Here is a 17,276-nt window from a genome sequence, read left to right on the forward strand (position 1 = left end):
CCAGGACCTGTTAGAGTTTTTTTTTAATCCCTCCGTATTATTCATTTATTATTTAGTCGTGCATGTTGCTTCTCTCTGAAAAGTATGGATGTTTGTAAGAGAAAGGCTTAAAATATGTTCCATTTGCAAGTGTTGAACTTGTACATTGGGGCTTACTGCTGTGAGCATCCTCAGTTCTATCTTGCCCATAATGCACTGTGGTATGTTTATGTGGGTGCTCAGAGAAACAGTTTCCAAATTTCTGTTTTTGAGTGAACACAGTACAAAATGTAAAGCAGTCCACAATATTGAAAAAAAGAGAATATGTTAATCTGAGGAAGTAAATGCCTAGGGAAAGTATTCTTTCTTTCTTTCTCTTTTTTTTTTTTTTTTTTTTAAGGAAAATTTCTGGAGGGAGAATACAACTGAGGGAAAAAGAAACAATACTTGTATAATGTACATATTTGAAGCCTATTGAATGTTTTTGCTGTCTTTGACTCTTAAAACAATTGCTATATGTATACATTCCTAACCAGATCTTTTCTAAAGCGGTTTTTCTGCTTAAAAGTGTTTTAGTTTTCACCATGCATGTGAATATAAAACAGAGCTGTGTGTGTGGAGTGTGTGGTCCACTTCCATAATGGTTTGGAGTCCAAAATTAATTGCAGAATGACATTGGAAAGAATGTCTGTTTGCAGGATGTGCATATGTTTGTAGTTTTCCTGAGAAGTTTCTCATACTCTTTCTTGTAAAACAAAATAAAAACCAGGATGATTTGTTTTTTCTTCTCTAGGGCTTTCTATGTTCGTACATATGTGAATGAATGAATATAATTGAAATTGTTAATATATTGCTTACCTTTTTCTTTTATAGAGAAAATAAGTGTTGCTGAATTATTGTCTGGGATTGACTCGCTGTGTAGAGCTCGGAAGAATGAGGAAAAAAAGGAGAAACTTTCCTATCTCAGGTAAGATCTGATAGAACTGGCTGACCTAAATTGTCTTCGTTCTGAAATACAAATTAAGTTTACCCTTTCTTTTTACGTATTATATGTTACACTTACAGTAAATTTCATACTGTAAATTCTTTGAGAGATTGTAGAGTTCTATAAGACCTAGGAAAAATGTTCTGTAGTTGGATTGCTTTGTTTATTTTTACAGAGCTCAGAGGTGCCTCCTGAATATGTAATTAATTCCAAGATATCAGTGCAAATGCAGGATGAGCTTTTTCCAGTGATACACTTCTAAAACTCTGGTTGCAAGAGTAAGAGATGCTGAAAATTTTTTATATTTTTAAATTTACTTGTTAAAATGATTTTTTTTTTCCTCATGGATTTTAGTAATCAAAATCACATTTAAATCTTGCACCCCAGGTTTAGGCCACATAACAAAACACTACTGATATATATTTAAACTTCATTTACACTTTATTTTTGGCATACCGACTTTGTCTTTTCCTTTTTAAGATGTCAGTTAAGTGGAACGATGATCATTTCCAGTGGTGAAGACCTGGCTCTGTTCTACTCCCAGAAATGAACTTCTTTCTTCATTCTGTTCTAATCGATTGGCATGGCATCATCATTCCATGGCACATTTCTCCCTTGTGGCAGCATCACCTTGTGAACATACACAGGCATGGGCTGTATGGTAGTAACTGCATTGATGAGTATTTATTTACAGCTGCAGCCCCTGTGCCCTGTATGAACACGTGCCCACTCACTAACATGCATAATGGAGCATGCTCTAACCCATTATGGGTATTTATTTGCACTTGTGACAGACACTTTGTAAGCTGAATCTTCTCAAAAATTGCTGTATTTTTTTTGATAATTTTAAAGATTTCTCAAACATCCTTTTTATCATTTCAAACACCTTTCTAATAATAATACCTCAAAATTGAGGACAATACCTTCCTTTTATCATCTGAATTCTAGCACTTTAAGGAACATCCTTAGTGAAACGTTTTCGGTTTCAATTTGAGATAGATGCATTGGTGGAAGAATATAGAGATCTAACTGTGTAGTCTTAGGAACTTAGCATTCTGTCTGTTTAGCAAGGCAATTATTTTGCCTTGGAATGAGGACAGTGGAAATGGCTGCCCATAGAATATGCTTCAGCTGTGTCAGTGGGCTCTGACTGCTTCTTTCCACAAATGCTCAAAGGGAGAGGGAAATACAGCTTTTGAAAGACTTTTCATTTGCTCTTACTTCTATCCTACATGAACAAGCCTTAATATAGTTACTGAAATGCTTATCTGATGATTTTGCAGTTTCCACTATCTGCTATTCCTTTGCTCCCATCATCTCTTGTGCGCACCTAGATAGAAAGGAGGAATAAAGTCACAGTGTGTGGAGGAGATTGGCAATAATAAACAACAACAACAAAAAAAACACTGAAAAGCAGAAAAAGAAGTGGGAGGATTGTCATGAGCAAATGGATATCACATTGAGGTTGACTGTTAAGTTTTTGGACTTCCATTTTTGACTACTTCATATATAGTTGTATATTAGGAAAACACATGGCAGACAATGACACTTTCCTGTGTATGCCTGTTACATTGTTCCATACTTGTGGCTGCATTTACTTCAGCTAATGTATTTTTCTGAGTGATGATGGTAACGTTAACTAGCTACTTCTAAGGCACACACAGCAGTTGTATTTATTGAAGTGCAGAGAACTGGCTGAAAATAGAATTGTTACTACCCTGTCATCGTCTGTAGTACATGAACTCTTAACTGAAAATCAGTGGATAATTCTAAGCGGACTTTGTCTTTTGCCTTCTCTTACACAAGGCTCTTAAGATTCTTCAGTATAGTAGAAAAGCTCAATGAGTCTCCCGAAGTCCTTCTGAATTTACTTAAAGTTCCAGTGGTGACACTCCCAAGAAAATGAATTTATATCTGTACTTCTGATTTCATCTGGTATTGCTTTCAGCACACTATCTTTTCAGCCTGATTATCTCAGGTAACCACATTTGTGGTTATTTGATTGGCCTCCTGATCATTCCTGGAGAGCATTATAAAAGAAAATGAGTGTTATATGATATATGATGTGGAAAGTTTATATTTTATGTAAGCTTATGTATTTTTGTAAAGTTTAACGTTACCTCAATGATAAAACAATAGTAGGCACTATGCTTCTGGTTGATAGCAGTGTGATGTTATGATAGCATGAGTTATGATAATGATTTCCATGAGTTTTCTATTTATCTTTCACTAGTATCGGGATCTGTGGTTGCACGACAGGTATGGAAAAGGCTATACTGAAGTTTTGAAAGCATTCAATGTTATTACTGACTATGACAGTTCTTGATGAGTTCATCTGCAAGGCAGAGCTGAAACTGAGATGTTTATCCCATGGAAGCTCCTGGGACTGCTTGTTATTTCACAACAGTTCTAGAAACTGGCAATGGGAACAAACTTATTCACTGGTCTGAGTATGCTTTCTGTGTCTAGCATTATGCAAAACTAACCACAGTTAAGCAGATAGGTTGAAACATTTTAGATAATAGTATTTACATTGAAATAACATTTCCGTATTTAATGGAGCTCGAAAGCCCAATCTACCTAACTGAACATACATTCAACAAGTAGGTGAATGGCTTTTGTGAACCTGAAGTAGTGTGAACATGAAGTTCTCATGAACACACATTAGTTCTCAGTAACTGATTTTTCTGATAGAATGTAGTTACTATCTTTGAAATTATTCACCACAACTACATACAACATTGTTTTGATGGTAAGATAAATGAAACATCTGGAACTACTGTAATTATTTTGTATAACAGCCCTTGAACAGATTAGCAGGCAGATCAGCATGATTATGGAGAAACAAAATCCAGAGAAGTCTGCTCCCACTCATCCAAAAGTAAATGGAGCTTCCCAGAAGTAGTTTTCCTTGTCTCACTGATGCCTACTATTACTGTATCAGCTTATCTGTAGGCAATGCTACTTGCCCACATTTTACCAGTATAGACAAATTTTGTATTTTCCAGTGCTACTGTAGGAAATATTTGTTTAATTTCATTCTTTGCCTTCCATACTTACAATCTCAATGAGTGCCAGCTAATTAAAGTCAAGATGACAGAAGTCAATCTGTGAAGAACTAGAATAAAACCATCAATTTATTTTATATTATTATAAAGCAGTTTTTGGATTGCAGTGACTTACAAGCACGTCTGAAAAGAACAGCTAGTTTAGAAATTAGTCTCTCCAATTAGCAGGTACTCAATCAAAAAGTTACTGTTCATTCAAATGATACACTTAGACTTAATTTTGAAGTGTTTAAAAACATATTTCAAAGTAATATATTGCACAATAATAGTTCATCTTACAATAAAATCATATAGAAATACAGATGATTAAGTTTTGATTTTTTTTTTTTTTTTTTTTTTTTTTTTTTACTATTTTTTTCTGAAGCAGACCCCTGGATTTACCTAGTTCTTCACGTGGGCCAAGTGATACTCCTGGGTTTCAGATTACGCACAAAGGTAAGGAGGAGTACATCCTTTTCTGGTGTAGAGTAGCTATAATCTGACCAGTCTATGCAGAGAACTAGAAAAGATAACTTGAGTTTTTTGAGGGGTAGCTGGGACATATGTTCTTTTCTAATGTCCTTCAAACCTGAAGATGTTTAAAACATTGATGCTAGGCATGTTTGCCTTAACTCAGGGACAATGCATAGTATTTATCCCCTCCTTCCCAGTGAACTGGCTTTACTAGCTTACTTGAAACACTTATGCTCTAGCCTTCAAACTCAGATGGATATATGTCTGACTGTGTTTCGCTGTGCACTACTATTTATATTTCCTTGTACATATGAGACAGTAGTAAGAATTTATCTGACTAAACATACCTACTATCAAGCCCTATTCTTGATCACTTCTGACATGCATCAGATCTCTTCCAGACCTCACTTGGATATGCAGATATCTAAGCACTGTTCATCCAAACAACAGTCTGCCCCCAGGGGATGCAGATACCGGCCCAAAAGCTTGACTGATGGTTTTTCCAGTGTACAGCATACAGCTGTACCTCTGGTCAATGATTCTGAGACCTCATGTGCTTCTATCTGCTCTAGCCTTGGTTCTTGATCCTGACTTTAGAATCTTTACCCCTCTATCTTGCTTGTTGTCATAGCTATTCTAATTCTGCTCAAGCCTTCTTTGTTTAATGCCTCCATTTTACAGGATGAATATCTGGACTGTCAGGCTAGTCTTGTATTTGCCCTCACAGACTCTCAAATTCTGTCTTAAGCTTCTATTATCTTGTCACTGACATGAAATGCTGTATTGAAAGGGTCAGCTGACAGACTGAACTGTTCCTCCATGCGAATTCACTAATTGTGATCATGTGATCATCATGTGATGGCAAGAAATCTGCAGTAAATGTTTCTGATGCAAAATTGGTGACTTGTGAGACCTGAGGATCTTATTTTTGTCTCTTTCAGCCCAAGGGCATTGAGAATCAGGTAAAGAGATCTGAGTTCTGTCTGAAAAGACGCTCACGTGACACAAAATTTCGGTGATAAACTGAAACAACAACAAAAATGTGTTTTCCATAAATGTCTCTTAAGGCTTTCACAGACTTAACTGAGCACTGGATCATATTAGTCACTAAACATCAACGCTAATCTACTGCACTAAAAAGTCCCTAGACAGTCTGTTGCTAGCAGTAAAATGATCTGTCTGTTCTGATCTTCCCTTTCTCTCTGCACTTGTAGAGTCTTTCAAGGCTTTCAAAAACAATGGATGCTGAAACAGGTACTTAGAAAGAGTTAACATCCCTTCTGTTGTTAAGCAACTTCTATTTATGACTGTCACCCATTTCAAAATCCAAATTTCTGTGCAAGCAGTCAAGATGAGGCTGATTTATGGTACAATCAATAAGAAGCTGCTGTCTTAAGGAATGGGAAAGTTTAGAGAGTATTCACAAAGTGTTTTTGCCGGTATTGTGAAGAATGGCAAAGAGGCTCTGAAAAGCTTTACTTAATTGTTCTTTACAACTAAATTAGGGGAGCATGATCATTACTTCCAAACTAGGTGGCAGTTGTCCCCCCTGGCTCAGATCAGGCAGGGAGTAACTCTCAGTTACTGTTTGTGCTTTGCTCCTCCCTCTATTACAGGGAGGAAGCAATCTGTCACTGTTTTTTTCAGCACAGGATTACTTTTCCTTCCTAGCTGGCCCAGATCTGCTGGCTAGTAAAACTAGCTCCCACCATTCGTGCTGTGCAAACCACGGGATGCAATGAAGAGGAAAAACCTCTGTGGTGTCAGTGAGAGAACTGAAATGATATTCAGTGAAACAGAAGAATGTGAGACAATCTTGCAAAAGTTTCTGACTTTGCTTTTCAAGGGACATAGTTGTTTTTCATAAAATCATAGAATCACTCAGGTTAGAAAAGACCTTAAAGATCATTGAGTCCAACCACAGCTTAACCATACTACCTTAACTAACAACCCTCTGCTAAATCATTTTCCTTCTGATAGTTGCATATTTGCTTATTTGAACTGATACATGTAAGCAAGCCCTGGATGTGTGCGAAATCATTGATTTCCTTATGTGAATATTGGTTGGAGTTATGTTGTAGTGCAGGAGCCATTAATAAAAAGAGAGAGGAACATAATTTAGCAGTATATTTTAAAACAAAAAAGATGGCTATTTTATTGGTGTTACCTTTTTTTCCTATCAGTAGCAAAAGTTGAGCTCAGCTGTAAAATGGTGTTTGTTGCTCGTCTTTATAAAGAACCCTTAATTATGCCCTCATAATATCTACAGAAATGTTGATTTCAAAGAAAATATTTTAAAAATGCTGCTATTTAATAATTTCCAAGTTAGCTTTTCTTTTGTTCTGTTTTTGTTCACTGAAAAAATGCAAAGTACAGTTTTCTCCTCTCCCTCCTCTCTTCCCCCCCCCACTAAAAGTGCTTTTTAAAGTTAGTGGATTTTGTTGTGAAGAACAAGGAACTGGTAGTGATGCAAATTCCTAGGAATATAAAAAGAATATATATTTTCTAATAATTTATTTAGTGGTTAAAGCCTAATTTCTTCAAACCATATTCAAGCAGTTGTCAAACTAGTTGAATATCTCAGTCTTCAGTAAAAACAGTAAATTATTTCATGAAAAATGTCAAGATAAATTCTAGACTGTTTTTAGCAAATTACTTTAGTCCAGCTGTCTTGCAAAGTAAATAAACCGGAGCTTTTTCCATGTCTTTTGTGAACAAAAACTGACTAATTCTGTACATGTTTGTAGAGATTTGGTTGTATTCCTCTGAGCCTAAACTGCATATTAAATTGTGATCATCATTGCTTTTGTGGAAGAGGCTGATACACTGTTAGGAAAGCTAGCTAATTCAATTAAAGCTATGAGGCAAGAACTTTAAGACTATAGCCAAGCATTGATTCATTAACATGTTTGCATGTATATCAGCAGGCATATATGAAAATATGAACTGAGATTAACTGATCCACTTCAATTACAGATACAGCTATGGTCATGGTACAGAACTGATGTGATCCATTCATTATTTAGCATTTAGTAATGCTAGACAAGTATCAGCCTGCCTTTCTTTTTTCGAATGACAAGAAGAGTAACAGTCCCTGATATTCTCTGAAATTACAGATAAAGCTCCTTGCACTATTTCCGTAACTCTCTTAGAATTCATATTGTCCCCTTGTATGACACAGATAATGTAAGTGCCACAGTATGCAAGTGAGAAGAAATCTAAGGGAGAGGAATGCAAGAACACAAGTGCCTCTTTCACTGTTCTCTACCACTCTTCATTAAGTAAAGCTCATATGAGTGTTAAGTTACAGGGGAAGTAGATTGGATTGAGTCGGTGTAAATTGTAGTGTGGCTTGGTACTTTTCTTTTGCAGGTCCATTGAGATCTGCAAGAACCTAAGGGACTTGAGGATTGGGGTGGAGTTTTTCATCTCTTGCTCTCTCAGCAGAAGTCTGAAATCTTTTGCACAGAACTCTGAGGCTCTTGTTTCTATTTATTTTCTACTATAAGTTGTTCCTCATATAAAGGTGATTGAATATTTCTCTTTCAGTAACCTGGATAGTTTAAGGCTGAGTTAAATCAAGGGTCTAGCTTATCTCCATCAGTCAAAAACAATCCAAGCCAAAGGAACCAATGATAAATATGTGAAAAATGAAACATATTTGATGATAAGGAAATAGTGCCAGAAACTTTGTACTGACTTGATTCATCCTTATTCATGAACAAAAATGAGTCACAGTCAAGCACTGGCTTAAACTTAGTTCAGCTTTTTCATTCTGTTGCCCACTTCTATTTCTGTCAGAAGGAATAACGATTTTCTAGCAGAATACAAGGAAGGCAAGTTGGAAGGCTTTTGTCTGTATGAATGTATTTGTTTTTAAAGACAGATATGCTCAGCAAAGAGAAGTTTAGCTTCAGCAGTTGAAGTTTCTTCAAGTAACTGTAAACAGGTGATTCTAACAGAAACATGACTTATTTTGTTGGGAAGGACTGGTAACAACACTGATGTTACCGTTTATCATCATTCTTAATGATGAGCAATGTGTTTCAAGTAAACCACTTGAATTATGCTTAGAAAATGTAGTACTGTGATTGGTATATCTGTAAGACCACCTAGTTTTTATTCTTGGACTGACTTAATAAGGTAATGCTACAGCCTCTGCAATGATTCAAAGCCTGATTAAGATTCTTTCTTTCTTTCTTTTTTTTTTTTTTTTTTTTAATTGAGTTCAAACAGTGTGCTTTTTCCAATTCACTGTTCATATGTATGGCTTCATAGTTAGGGTATAACTGATTTGGTAGTGGATAGAAAACAGATCTTGGAAGCCATCTATGTCTAAGTATTTGCCAAACCTGCTTTCCACAGACATATCCTAAATGAAAAAAATATACTAATGTTAGTTCTTATGAATGCAGTGTTGAAAAATAACTTTTACAACAACAGTCATTTTTCCTCTTTTGGTTTAACAGATGACACTAATAAGAAATCTGTTTTCTGAATAAAAGACTTGATGCAGTAAAGGCCAGAAGCTGAAAGGCCAAGTGTTGGACTGGTACTGCATTATCTGTGACAGCTGAACAGTTCTGAAAATCTGATCTTCAGAGCTGAAGCACTGCCAAAGCTGGAGGACTTAGTATGTGACTTGGGCTCACTTCTAAACAGGATTTGATGCAGAATCACACCAAAGTTTGCTCAGAATGAAAACATCTGCACCCTTCTTTTTCCCTTTGAAGGGACATTGGCTAGTTCATTTGTGCTTCAGTAGAAGCATAAGTCTAGCTCCAGTTCCCTTTTGTGTGTCACCGTTTTAGGTAATTCTGTAGTCAGTCACACCTAGGTAGAATGGTTTAAAAAACAAAACAAAACATTTTTCTGAGGCTGGGAAGGAATTTCAGTCCTCAACATAAGTGGGTTTTTAAGAAACAATCAAATTACGGCTGTGTGCTTCAGGCACATTTGCTTTTTTTTTTTTTTTTTTTTTTTTTTTTTCTTATTGTATAAGGAAAGCTGATAGATTTTTTTTTTTTCCTGTCAAAAAAAAGATAGAAAACTGGTGTCTGATGAAATTGTGATCATTTTTAGATTCCATAATAAGTATCTTTTCAGTCATGTGCTCCTAAGATGGTGGTTATTGCTAATTAACACTAAGTATAATTTCAAGCTATCTAGCACCATTTTCTTGGTGGCTTACTTCCATCTTACCATGAGAAAGTATGATCTGGTTATTTTTTTTTCCTTAGTTCACCAGGGCTCATGGTCACATCAGGAAAACAAACAAACAAACCCAATATACTTGTTTAACAACAAAGATACAAAAATCTGCTTGTGCTTTTTTTTTGTGGGAAAGTGCATGAAACATTGTTTCATTTCATAAAGGAGCGTGTTAGCTGGAAATAAGGTTTGAAGGAAGGAAAGGAGAAAAACACCCATAGCGCTGCAAATTAACGGTGACTTTTCAAATGGAGATTGAATCTTAAAATACGAAAGGTGAGGAGATTTCACATGACCTTTATGAAAGATACACAATATATTGCTTAGGCAGTTTGGTATTTGTTGAAACAATCAAAGGCTTTTAAGCGCGAATTAGAAATAGCAGAATTTTGAAGTGTTTGTAAAAATCAGATAAGTTTGCAGCAATGATGAAATAACTTCTGCTCTCCCGACCACAGCTGTGGTTGTTTGAATTACAGTCTTTATTCTTTCCTCTGTTTCTTCTGCCCTAGTATTATTTCTTTTCTTTTCTTTTCTTTTTTTTTTTTATTTTTTCATTACAGCTTAGTAGAAAAGCTTTACTGCTTGGAACAGGATTCGGTTTTGGGAATGCAGCTTTGTATGTATTTCTAAAGGTTTTATAGGCAATATAGGCTATATTTTTAGCAGTCTTCTCACATGCCTATTAAATACAGGGCCGAACAATTGTAATTATTGAACTAATACCAAGGTCTCAAAGTAGGAACATTCACTTCAGTGAAGAGCTGCTGTGAAAGTCCATTTGAAAAATAACCCATGGTGATGAGATGGAGAAGGAGGGAAGGAAACTGCAGTTCAAAGTGGTGGGTTTTTTTTTTGTTTTTTTTGTTTCTTTAAAGAGGAAAGGTAATCCATTCTTGCGTATACTTGACTCTTTTTACTGTTGCATTTTCACTTCAATAAATTAGGCCCAAGGAAGTTCCTCGAGGGCAGAATCTGTGTTCTTTAATGGAAAGGTTTACATGAGTGATGTAAAGAATGACTATGAAATGAAGTATCACTGAGTATTTGGAAATGAGCAAGTGTAGAAATAAATGAAAGAGGAAGATGGACTTGTAGGTTTAGGATGTTGGGATTAAACAGAAGACTACCAAGGTGCAAAAGAAGATATCTTGTGAAGTAGTAATAGGGACACAGTATAATTTCCCAAAGTTTTAGGGATGTTTTCCATCAATGTTCCTAAGTCAGTGCAATGCTAATGATTCTCCCCCTAAGATATTCAAATGTGTACTGGTATACTCATATTTCATTCACTGTGAAATTGTATATCTAATATTGCTTTGATGAATGTGGAGTGTTGTAGTAGCTTGTTTTCATTATTTGCAAGCACTAATTGTACAGAATGTATAGTTGTTTTTTTTTAAAGAGTTTACTTTCTTCTTGCTAAAAGGCATATTTTTGTTATCCTCTTAGGATTTTTCTGTGCTTAAGAAGCCCAAAATATTTTGCAGGTTATAAAAAGAATTTGTGAAGGAAATAAAGAGAAAAAGGAATGTTTCCTTTTCTCTTAAAATATCAAGAGTAAATATGACAGGACATTTGTCACTAATATTGCTCTTTTATCCTAACAATTTGCATAATTCACCTTTTGTCTTTGTTCCTTACATTATACAGTAACATACAATAGATCTCAACCTCTTCGAGATCTTTCTGTGATATGCTAAAACATTCTGAAGCGTCTGGAGACAGGTCCAGTGCCTGGTAACTGGATTGCTTTGTAGCTCTTCATTATATAGTGCTTAAGTAGTGAAATAAAATTTATCTCATACACACATGTGTGCGCATGCAAAACCAACCTCTCTCCATTTGCAAACCCTCTATGGGAACCCTATTTTGTAAGTACCATTCAGACAGAAGACATCATTCCTGCCCCTGGAGAGATGTGGGTAAGCTAACTAAGCAGCTGAACTGATTGAATGATATTCTGATATGATATGATATGTATGTGAAAGAATTTTTTTAAGTTTTCTAATGCATGGAAATAAAGCTGATGTGACTATCATTTAGTATAAACAGTTAATGTGCTCTGGGCTGGATAAACAGACAAGCACATGCAATCTCGATTCTTCAAAATGTTTACTACTGACGGCTACTATCAAGCTTGATTCTGAAGTTTAGAAAGAATGTGTAATATCTCCCTTTTTCTTTTTTTTTCTTTTTCTTTTTCTTTTTTTTTTTTTGGCCAAATATAAAAGGCAATCTGAATTGGTTATGAATTGAAATATACTTGGAAAAAAAAAAACCCCACATCTTTAAGTAAAAGCGAATTTACTATAACTTTAGCATGAACCCACTAAGTTGCAGTATATATCATCTTTACCACGTTTTATCAGTATTTGTGAAGCAAAGAACACAATAATAGAAAGTTCAGCATACAGAGGCCATGTTTATTTCAAGTGTGTAATGCATGAAGATGTTTTCAACCTGAATTGGCAAAAATATTTTGCACAAAGTGTGCAACAAGACAACTACTATTTTTAAACAAAACAAGGTTGTTCTTTTCACTTGTTAAATCAGCTTTAGCATTTCTTAGAAATATTATTTATTAAATGTCCAACTAATGCCTAGTAATATCAGCTATAAGCAGACTTTATGCACTTGTGGAAGTTTTTCCTTTTTATTTACAGTCTGTCTGATACGTTTCTAATAAGCAAATTGATATTTTTTTGCAAAGACAGTAAATTATTTGTGAAATACATAGCTTTGTTTAGACTGTAGAAGGATGTTTTCTGATACTTCAGTGAAAGGAAATGAAGAATATATTCCTATTTTAAACAAGCATTTTTTAAAATACCTCGATGTATTACTTGATGAATTCTAGCCAATATCCTTTGTCTGGCGGGTACCAATACCACTTCTGTGAGGAAGAGAGGATTGATTCTACCTATAAGATATTGCATTGGGTGAGGTCTATCCCAGAGATGTGTACAGACTAGGGGAAGAATTCATTGAGAGTTGCCCTGCAGAGAAGGTCTTAGAAGTTCTGTTCTATGAAAAGCTTGACACAAATCAACAGCATGTGTTTACAGGCTGGAAAAACAAATGCATCTTGGTCTGCATCAAAAGAGAGGTGGCCTGTAGGGAAAGGGAGTAGATTATCCCCTTTTATTCTGCCTATATGATGCCCTGCTAGAAATACTGCATCCAGACCTGCCCCCAGATCTGGGTCTTCAACACAAGAAGGATGTGGAGCTGTTGGAGTGAGTTCAGAAGAGGGCCACAGAGATGATCAGAGGGCTGGTGTCCTCACAGCGGGTGGTTTGGAACAAGATGATCTTTAAGATCCCTTCCAGGTTCTATGATTGTGCTTACACTTGCTAATACAGTAGTCACCAAAGGTTTAATTACTGTAAATTGAATAGCTATTTCTATAAACTGAAGAATTGCATCTTACATTGGCCATTTGGCACTGGAATTATATTTCCAGCAGTAGCTGTGACGTTAGGAAGAACAACAATCCTGCTTTTGTTGAGGAAAAGAGGTTAGCTGTAAGAAAATTATTTTCATTCTTACAAGAGTTTTTGACAAACCAATCAGTAAAAAAGAAAGTTAAGAATCTGTATGAGTTTAAGCAATGAACTAATAATTTCAATAATTGCTAGACTACAAAAACAGAATTCTTGCATTTGGAAAACCTTAACAAGCTCTGAAGTAACTTAAATACATGTCTGCAGGCGAAAATAAAGATGAATGCAATAGTGGTGTTGGTTAAATCTAATTTACATTGATAAATACAGAGTAAAAATGCAATAAGTCAAATGGACTAACATAGGTTGAAAGTTGAAATGGTAAGTGAAAGAGGATGATAGAGCTTGAGAATAGAAATAATGATTTTTGGAGTATGATAGCTCTAGTATGTATGTGTGAGCACAAGTGGCTCTCAGTTTGTGAAGTAGCGTTGTCCATGCCAAAATAGGTAAGAAAATATATTCTCAAAATAGAATAAGACCAGAGGCTAAAAAGTCAGAATTCAATAATGTTGTGGCATGTAAAAATGCAGTCTGAGTCCTGGACATTTTAGGAAATCCCATCAGGTTTTAATTGTTCTATTGATCTGCATGGAAGTTAAGTTCTTAGGTTGCTCAGAACCCCAGTAGACAATTGAGTATTTATTTGCTTTTAAAGTTGATCTCAAAGAAACTGTCTCAAGGAAAAAAGCTAACTAGCATAAAATGTATTTTAAATATAGTAAAAATACAAAATACATAATGTATAAAAACATGAAATACTTTTTTGTTTGTTTGTTTTTGTTTTTTTTTTTTTTGTTTTTTGCTCTGAAAAGTTATTTAAGATGAAAGTAATGGAATTTGCAATCTAGACAGGGAACAGAATCTCACATTCGTTGCACTGATGAACCACAACTTATTTACGCTAACCTGTCAGTGTAAAATGTATCAGAATAGATACAAACATCAGTATGAACTTCGTGCATTCTAGGGCTGCTTTGTATTTCCAGATTCTGGTTGTCATATTTTCCTGTTTGCTCTGAAAGCACTTAGCATTTGACTTCATGGACAAAACTGGAGTTCTTCAATTAAGTTCTCTAGCGCTATGTTATTACACTAGCCCCATCCTTCATTTGAGTTATACATATACTTAGACAATGAACTTCTAATCGTGTCTGTCATACCTAACCACTTCTAATAATAAACTTCTAGTTTTATCATCTAGCTAATACTTGCTTATAAGCATCATAGATACAAATCAGATGTGTTTTACAGGAGAGCAGCTAGCTGTGAGTTTTTATTAACTTCCTCCTCTTCTTTCCAACATTGATTTCTGAATTAAAAGAGGAGCTGGGACCAGTGCTTCTGAGAGAAGCTTTCTTTAAACTCTGGCTTTTCTCACCTGATTATTGGATCACACAGATACATATATCATAAGCTTCCTACAACAATATTTGACTTTTAAAGGGCCCATGGAAGTCAAAATCCTCCTGTCTGACCTTACTGAAACTCTGTTTGGAAAGTGACTAGGAAAAAGTGCATGAGATCAAAATGGTCATGGTCTAATTCAGAAGTGTTACTTGGGAAAGTATAATGACCAGGAATTTGTGCATTTCTTGTTTTTTTTTTTTCTTCTTGTTTTTTTTTTTTTTTTTTTTTTTTTTTTTTTCTTTTTAACTGAATATTTACACACTGGACCCTGGAATTGCAAAAAGATATATACCTATTTTTTTTCTCAAACCTTTTTTTTTGTTTTGTTTTGTTTGTTTGTTAATGCTGATACTTAGTAAATTCTCAGGCTCCAAGGTAGTGGTTTTGTGGGTAACAGAAAATCACTTTTCTGAGCAATGTGAGTAAACTAGGTATCAGAGATCCCCATCACATTCCAGCATTTACATTAGGATAGTGCATGTGGTAACTACAGAATGTCTTTATTTTTCATACCAAGCTATATCAGGCATTCTTCATCTATGTCTTCATTTAGTAGAGGAGGGATTGATTAAAAAACAAAAAAAAAAAAAACAAAAAAAAACCAAAAAAAACCAAAAAAAAAACAGGAAATAAGCAATGCTCTGCAGTGTTTCCATGATGACTGCAATTTCTAGAAGTTGCTCAAATAACTGAACTTTGCAGTGGATTCCATTAGTTAGGCATTCATGGAGAGAGTCAGAAACTGTAAAATCCATCCCACTAAAAAAATGTGCTTCTTCAAATTTATAGAAGTTACAAAAGAAAGAGCTGTATCTTTAAATCCCGTTTCCTATTGCAAATATGGGGTAAATATTGTTTAGCTGGATGTTTTCTAATGGTGAACTGTGCCTGCTCTATCAAATACAGAGCACCAAATTTGCTGGTTTTTTTGTTTGCAGTCTAACAGGTCACTCAAGTAATTTAGTGTTTAGTAAACTCACCTCTCCTGGGAGCAGCCAAGAGACCATTTCATTTCCCTGCAGGAATACTGGTTATGTTAGAGAGAATGATGGATCTAGATGGCAGAAGTTGCAGGAAGTATCTGAAAGACCAGAAAAACAGATGAACGTGACCTGAGTCTTAACCATTTGTAGAACAGCTTTTTTAGTTTTCATTCCCTAGTGCTTTTGATCTTTTTTCCATCAATGAATACATAATGAAATTACAGAATTTTTGTTGGTTTTGGGTAGAGGTGTAAGCTCCTGTGTCAGTAAATGTAATCATTGTGACCTGTAGAATAAAAGAAAGCGTATTATTTTGTTAATGATGAATATGAACAGTTCTGCAGTACTAGACACAGCATTCCAAAAAACATGTGGCAGAAGAAAACGGTCCTTTTACAGTCCCCTGGACAAAATTCATTCGGAAATAGTTTCAGAAGAGATGATTATGCTACAGAAAGAGAATGGTTAAGCAGGTATGCATGTCTCAGGCATGCTAAGTAGTAATGAAAATGAAAAAAATCGATCAAGAAATTCCATCTTCATGCGCTCCCTTCAGTGGTGCGCTGCTGTGAAAACATGAAAAATAACTCATAGTAACACGGGATGGAGGCGGAAGAAAGCAAAAGGGATTTTTGAATAATTAAGTAAAAATCCATACTTTTCACAAAATTGTAATTATTTTTTGAGATTTTTTTTTTTCAGGTAAATTATTGATACCAAAATATAAACCAGCAAGAATAGCCAGAGTCTTTATTAATTATGACACTAAAAAGTGCAAGTTAAATTAAACTTCGTATTTGAAGAGTTCAGCCAACGTAGAGAGGAGGAGACTGCAGATATCTCTGTATCTATTTACATGTAATATTTTCTTTTGATGAAAGTACACTGTTTTTGGAGAATGAGGCCTGGACAAAAAGAATATTGATTCTTTTTAGTATGTTTGCTCTATTTTGATGTGAATAATAGGCCAAACTTCTGTGCTTAAGATTTTCATTTCACTAGCCAAATTTTATTTGGTTTTCCTGAAATTATCTAATCTACTGAGATATCTTTGATCTCCCTGATATCATAGTGCATTCGCTGAAATCAAGATTGTTTTTTCTTCGAAAGAGCAGAAAATTCTTTCACTTTGTCAGTATCAAAATCACCATGATATATGTTAAGCATTCTACAGTTTCAAATTTGTGTTCTTTTGTATAGAACGTAACAATTGCTACCATGTGATGGAACAACTGCTTACAGTTGTACATTTATTAAAAAAAAAAAAAAAGTAAGATTATTTTTGATAACTTGATAACTAAGTAATTTATTTTACAATGTAATTTGGCAACTCATGATTTGAAGTAATGCATGCTTTTTTTTTTCATTGAATGAAGTTGTCTTGGAGGAAGGAATTCAGCTTAGTTGAAGCTGATAGGTATAGTTTTTCTTAGAAAAGTAATGCATGTGTACTTTACCATTAGAAATGTTTTAAAGAAATTATCATATTAGAGTAAGAAGTACGTTGTGACTTGGCACAAGAATTCATGCGTTTCTCCGACTTTGGTGAAGTTGCAGTTAAATGAAATCAGGATGGCTCTTTGAAAAGCAGCTCTGTTCCCATTTTCAGCCTTAATCTGAAAGAAGCTCACAAGTTAGGTAATTTTCAGGAAACAAAAGAGATGGAGGTTTTACAGTCAAC

The 17,276-nt window shown here is 34.9% G+C and overlaps 1 protein-coding gene across 2 annotated transcripts in view; it reads left to right on the forward strand.

The window, feature by feature from the left end:
* IQCM (IQ motif containing M) overlaps positions 1-17,276 on the forward strand; it is a 167,736-nt gene that overhangs the window by 76,370 nt on the left and 74,090 nt on the right. For both annotated transcript variants that reach the window (XM_052690229.1, XM_052690228.1), the window contains 2 exons: positions 853-946; positions 4,397-4,467. In XM_052690229.1, coding sequence (XP_052546189.1) covers positions 853-946; positions 4,397-4,467 — 165 coding nt within the window. The remainder of the gene's footprint in view (positions 1-852; positions 947-4,396; positions 4,468-17,276) is intronic.

The sequence above is a fragment of the Tympanuchus pallidicinctus genome, unplaced genomic scaffold (genome assembly GCF_026119805.1).
Source record: "Tympanuchus pallidicinctus isolate F22 unplaced genomic scaffold, pur_lepc_1.0 scaffold26, whole genome shotgun sequence".
NCBI classification, from domain to species: Eukaryota; Metazoa; Chordata; class Aves; order Galliformes; family Phasianidae; genus Tympanuchus; species Tympanuchus pallidicinctus.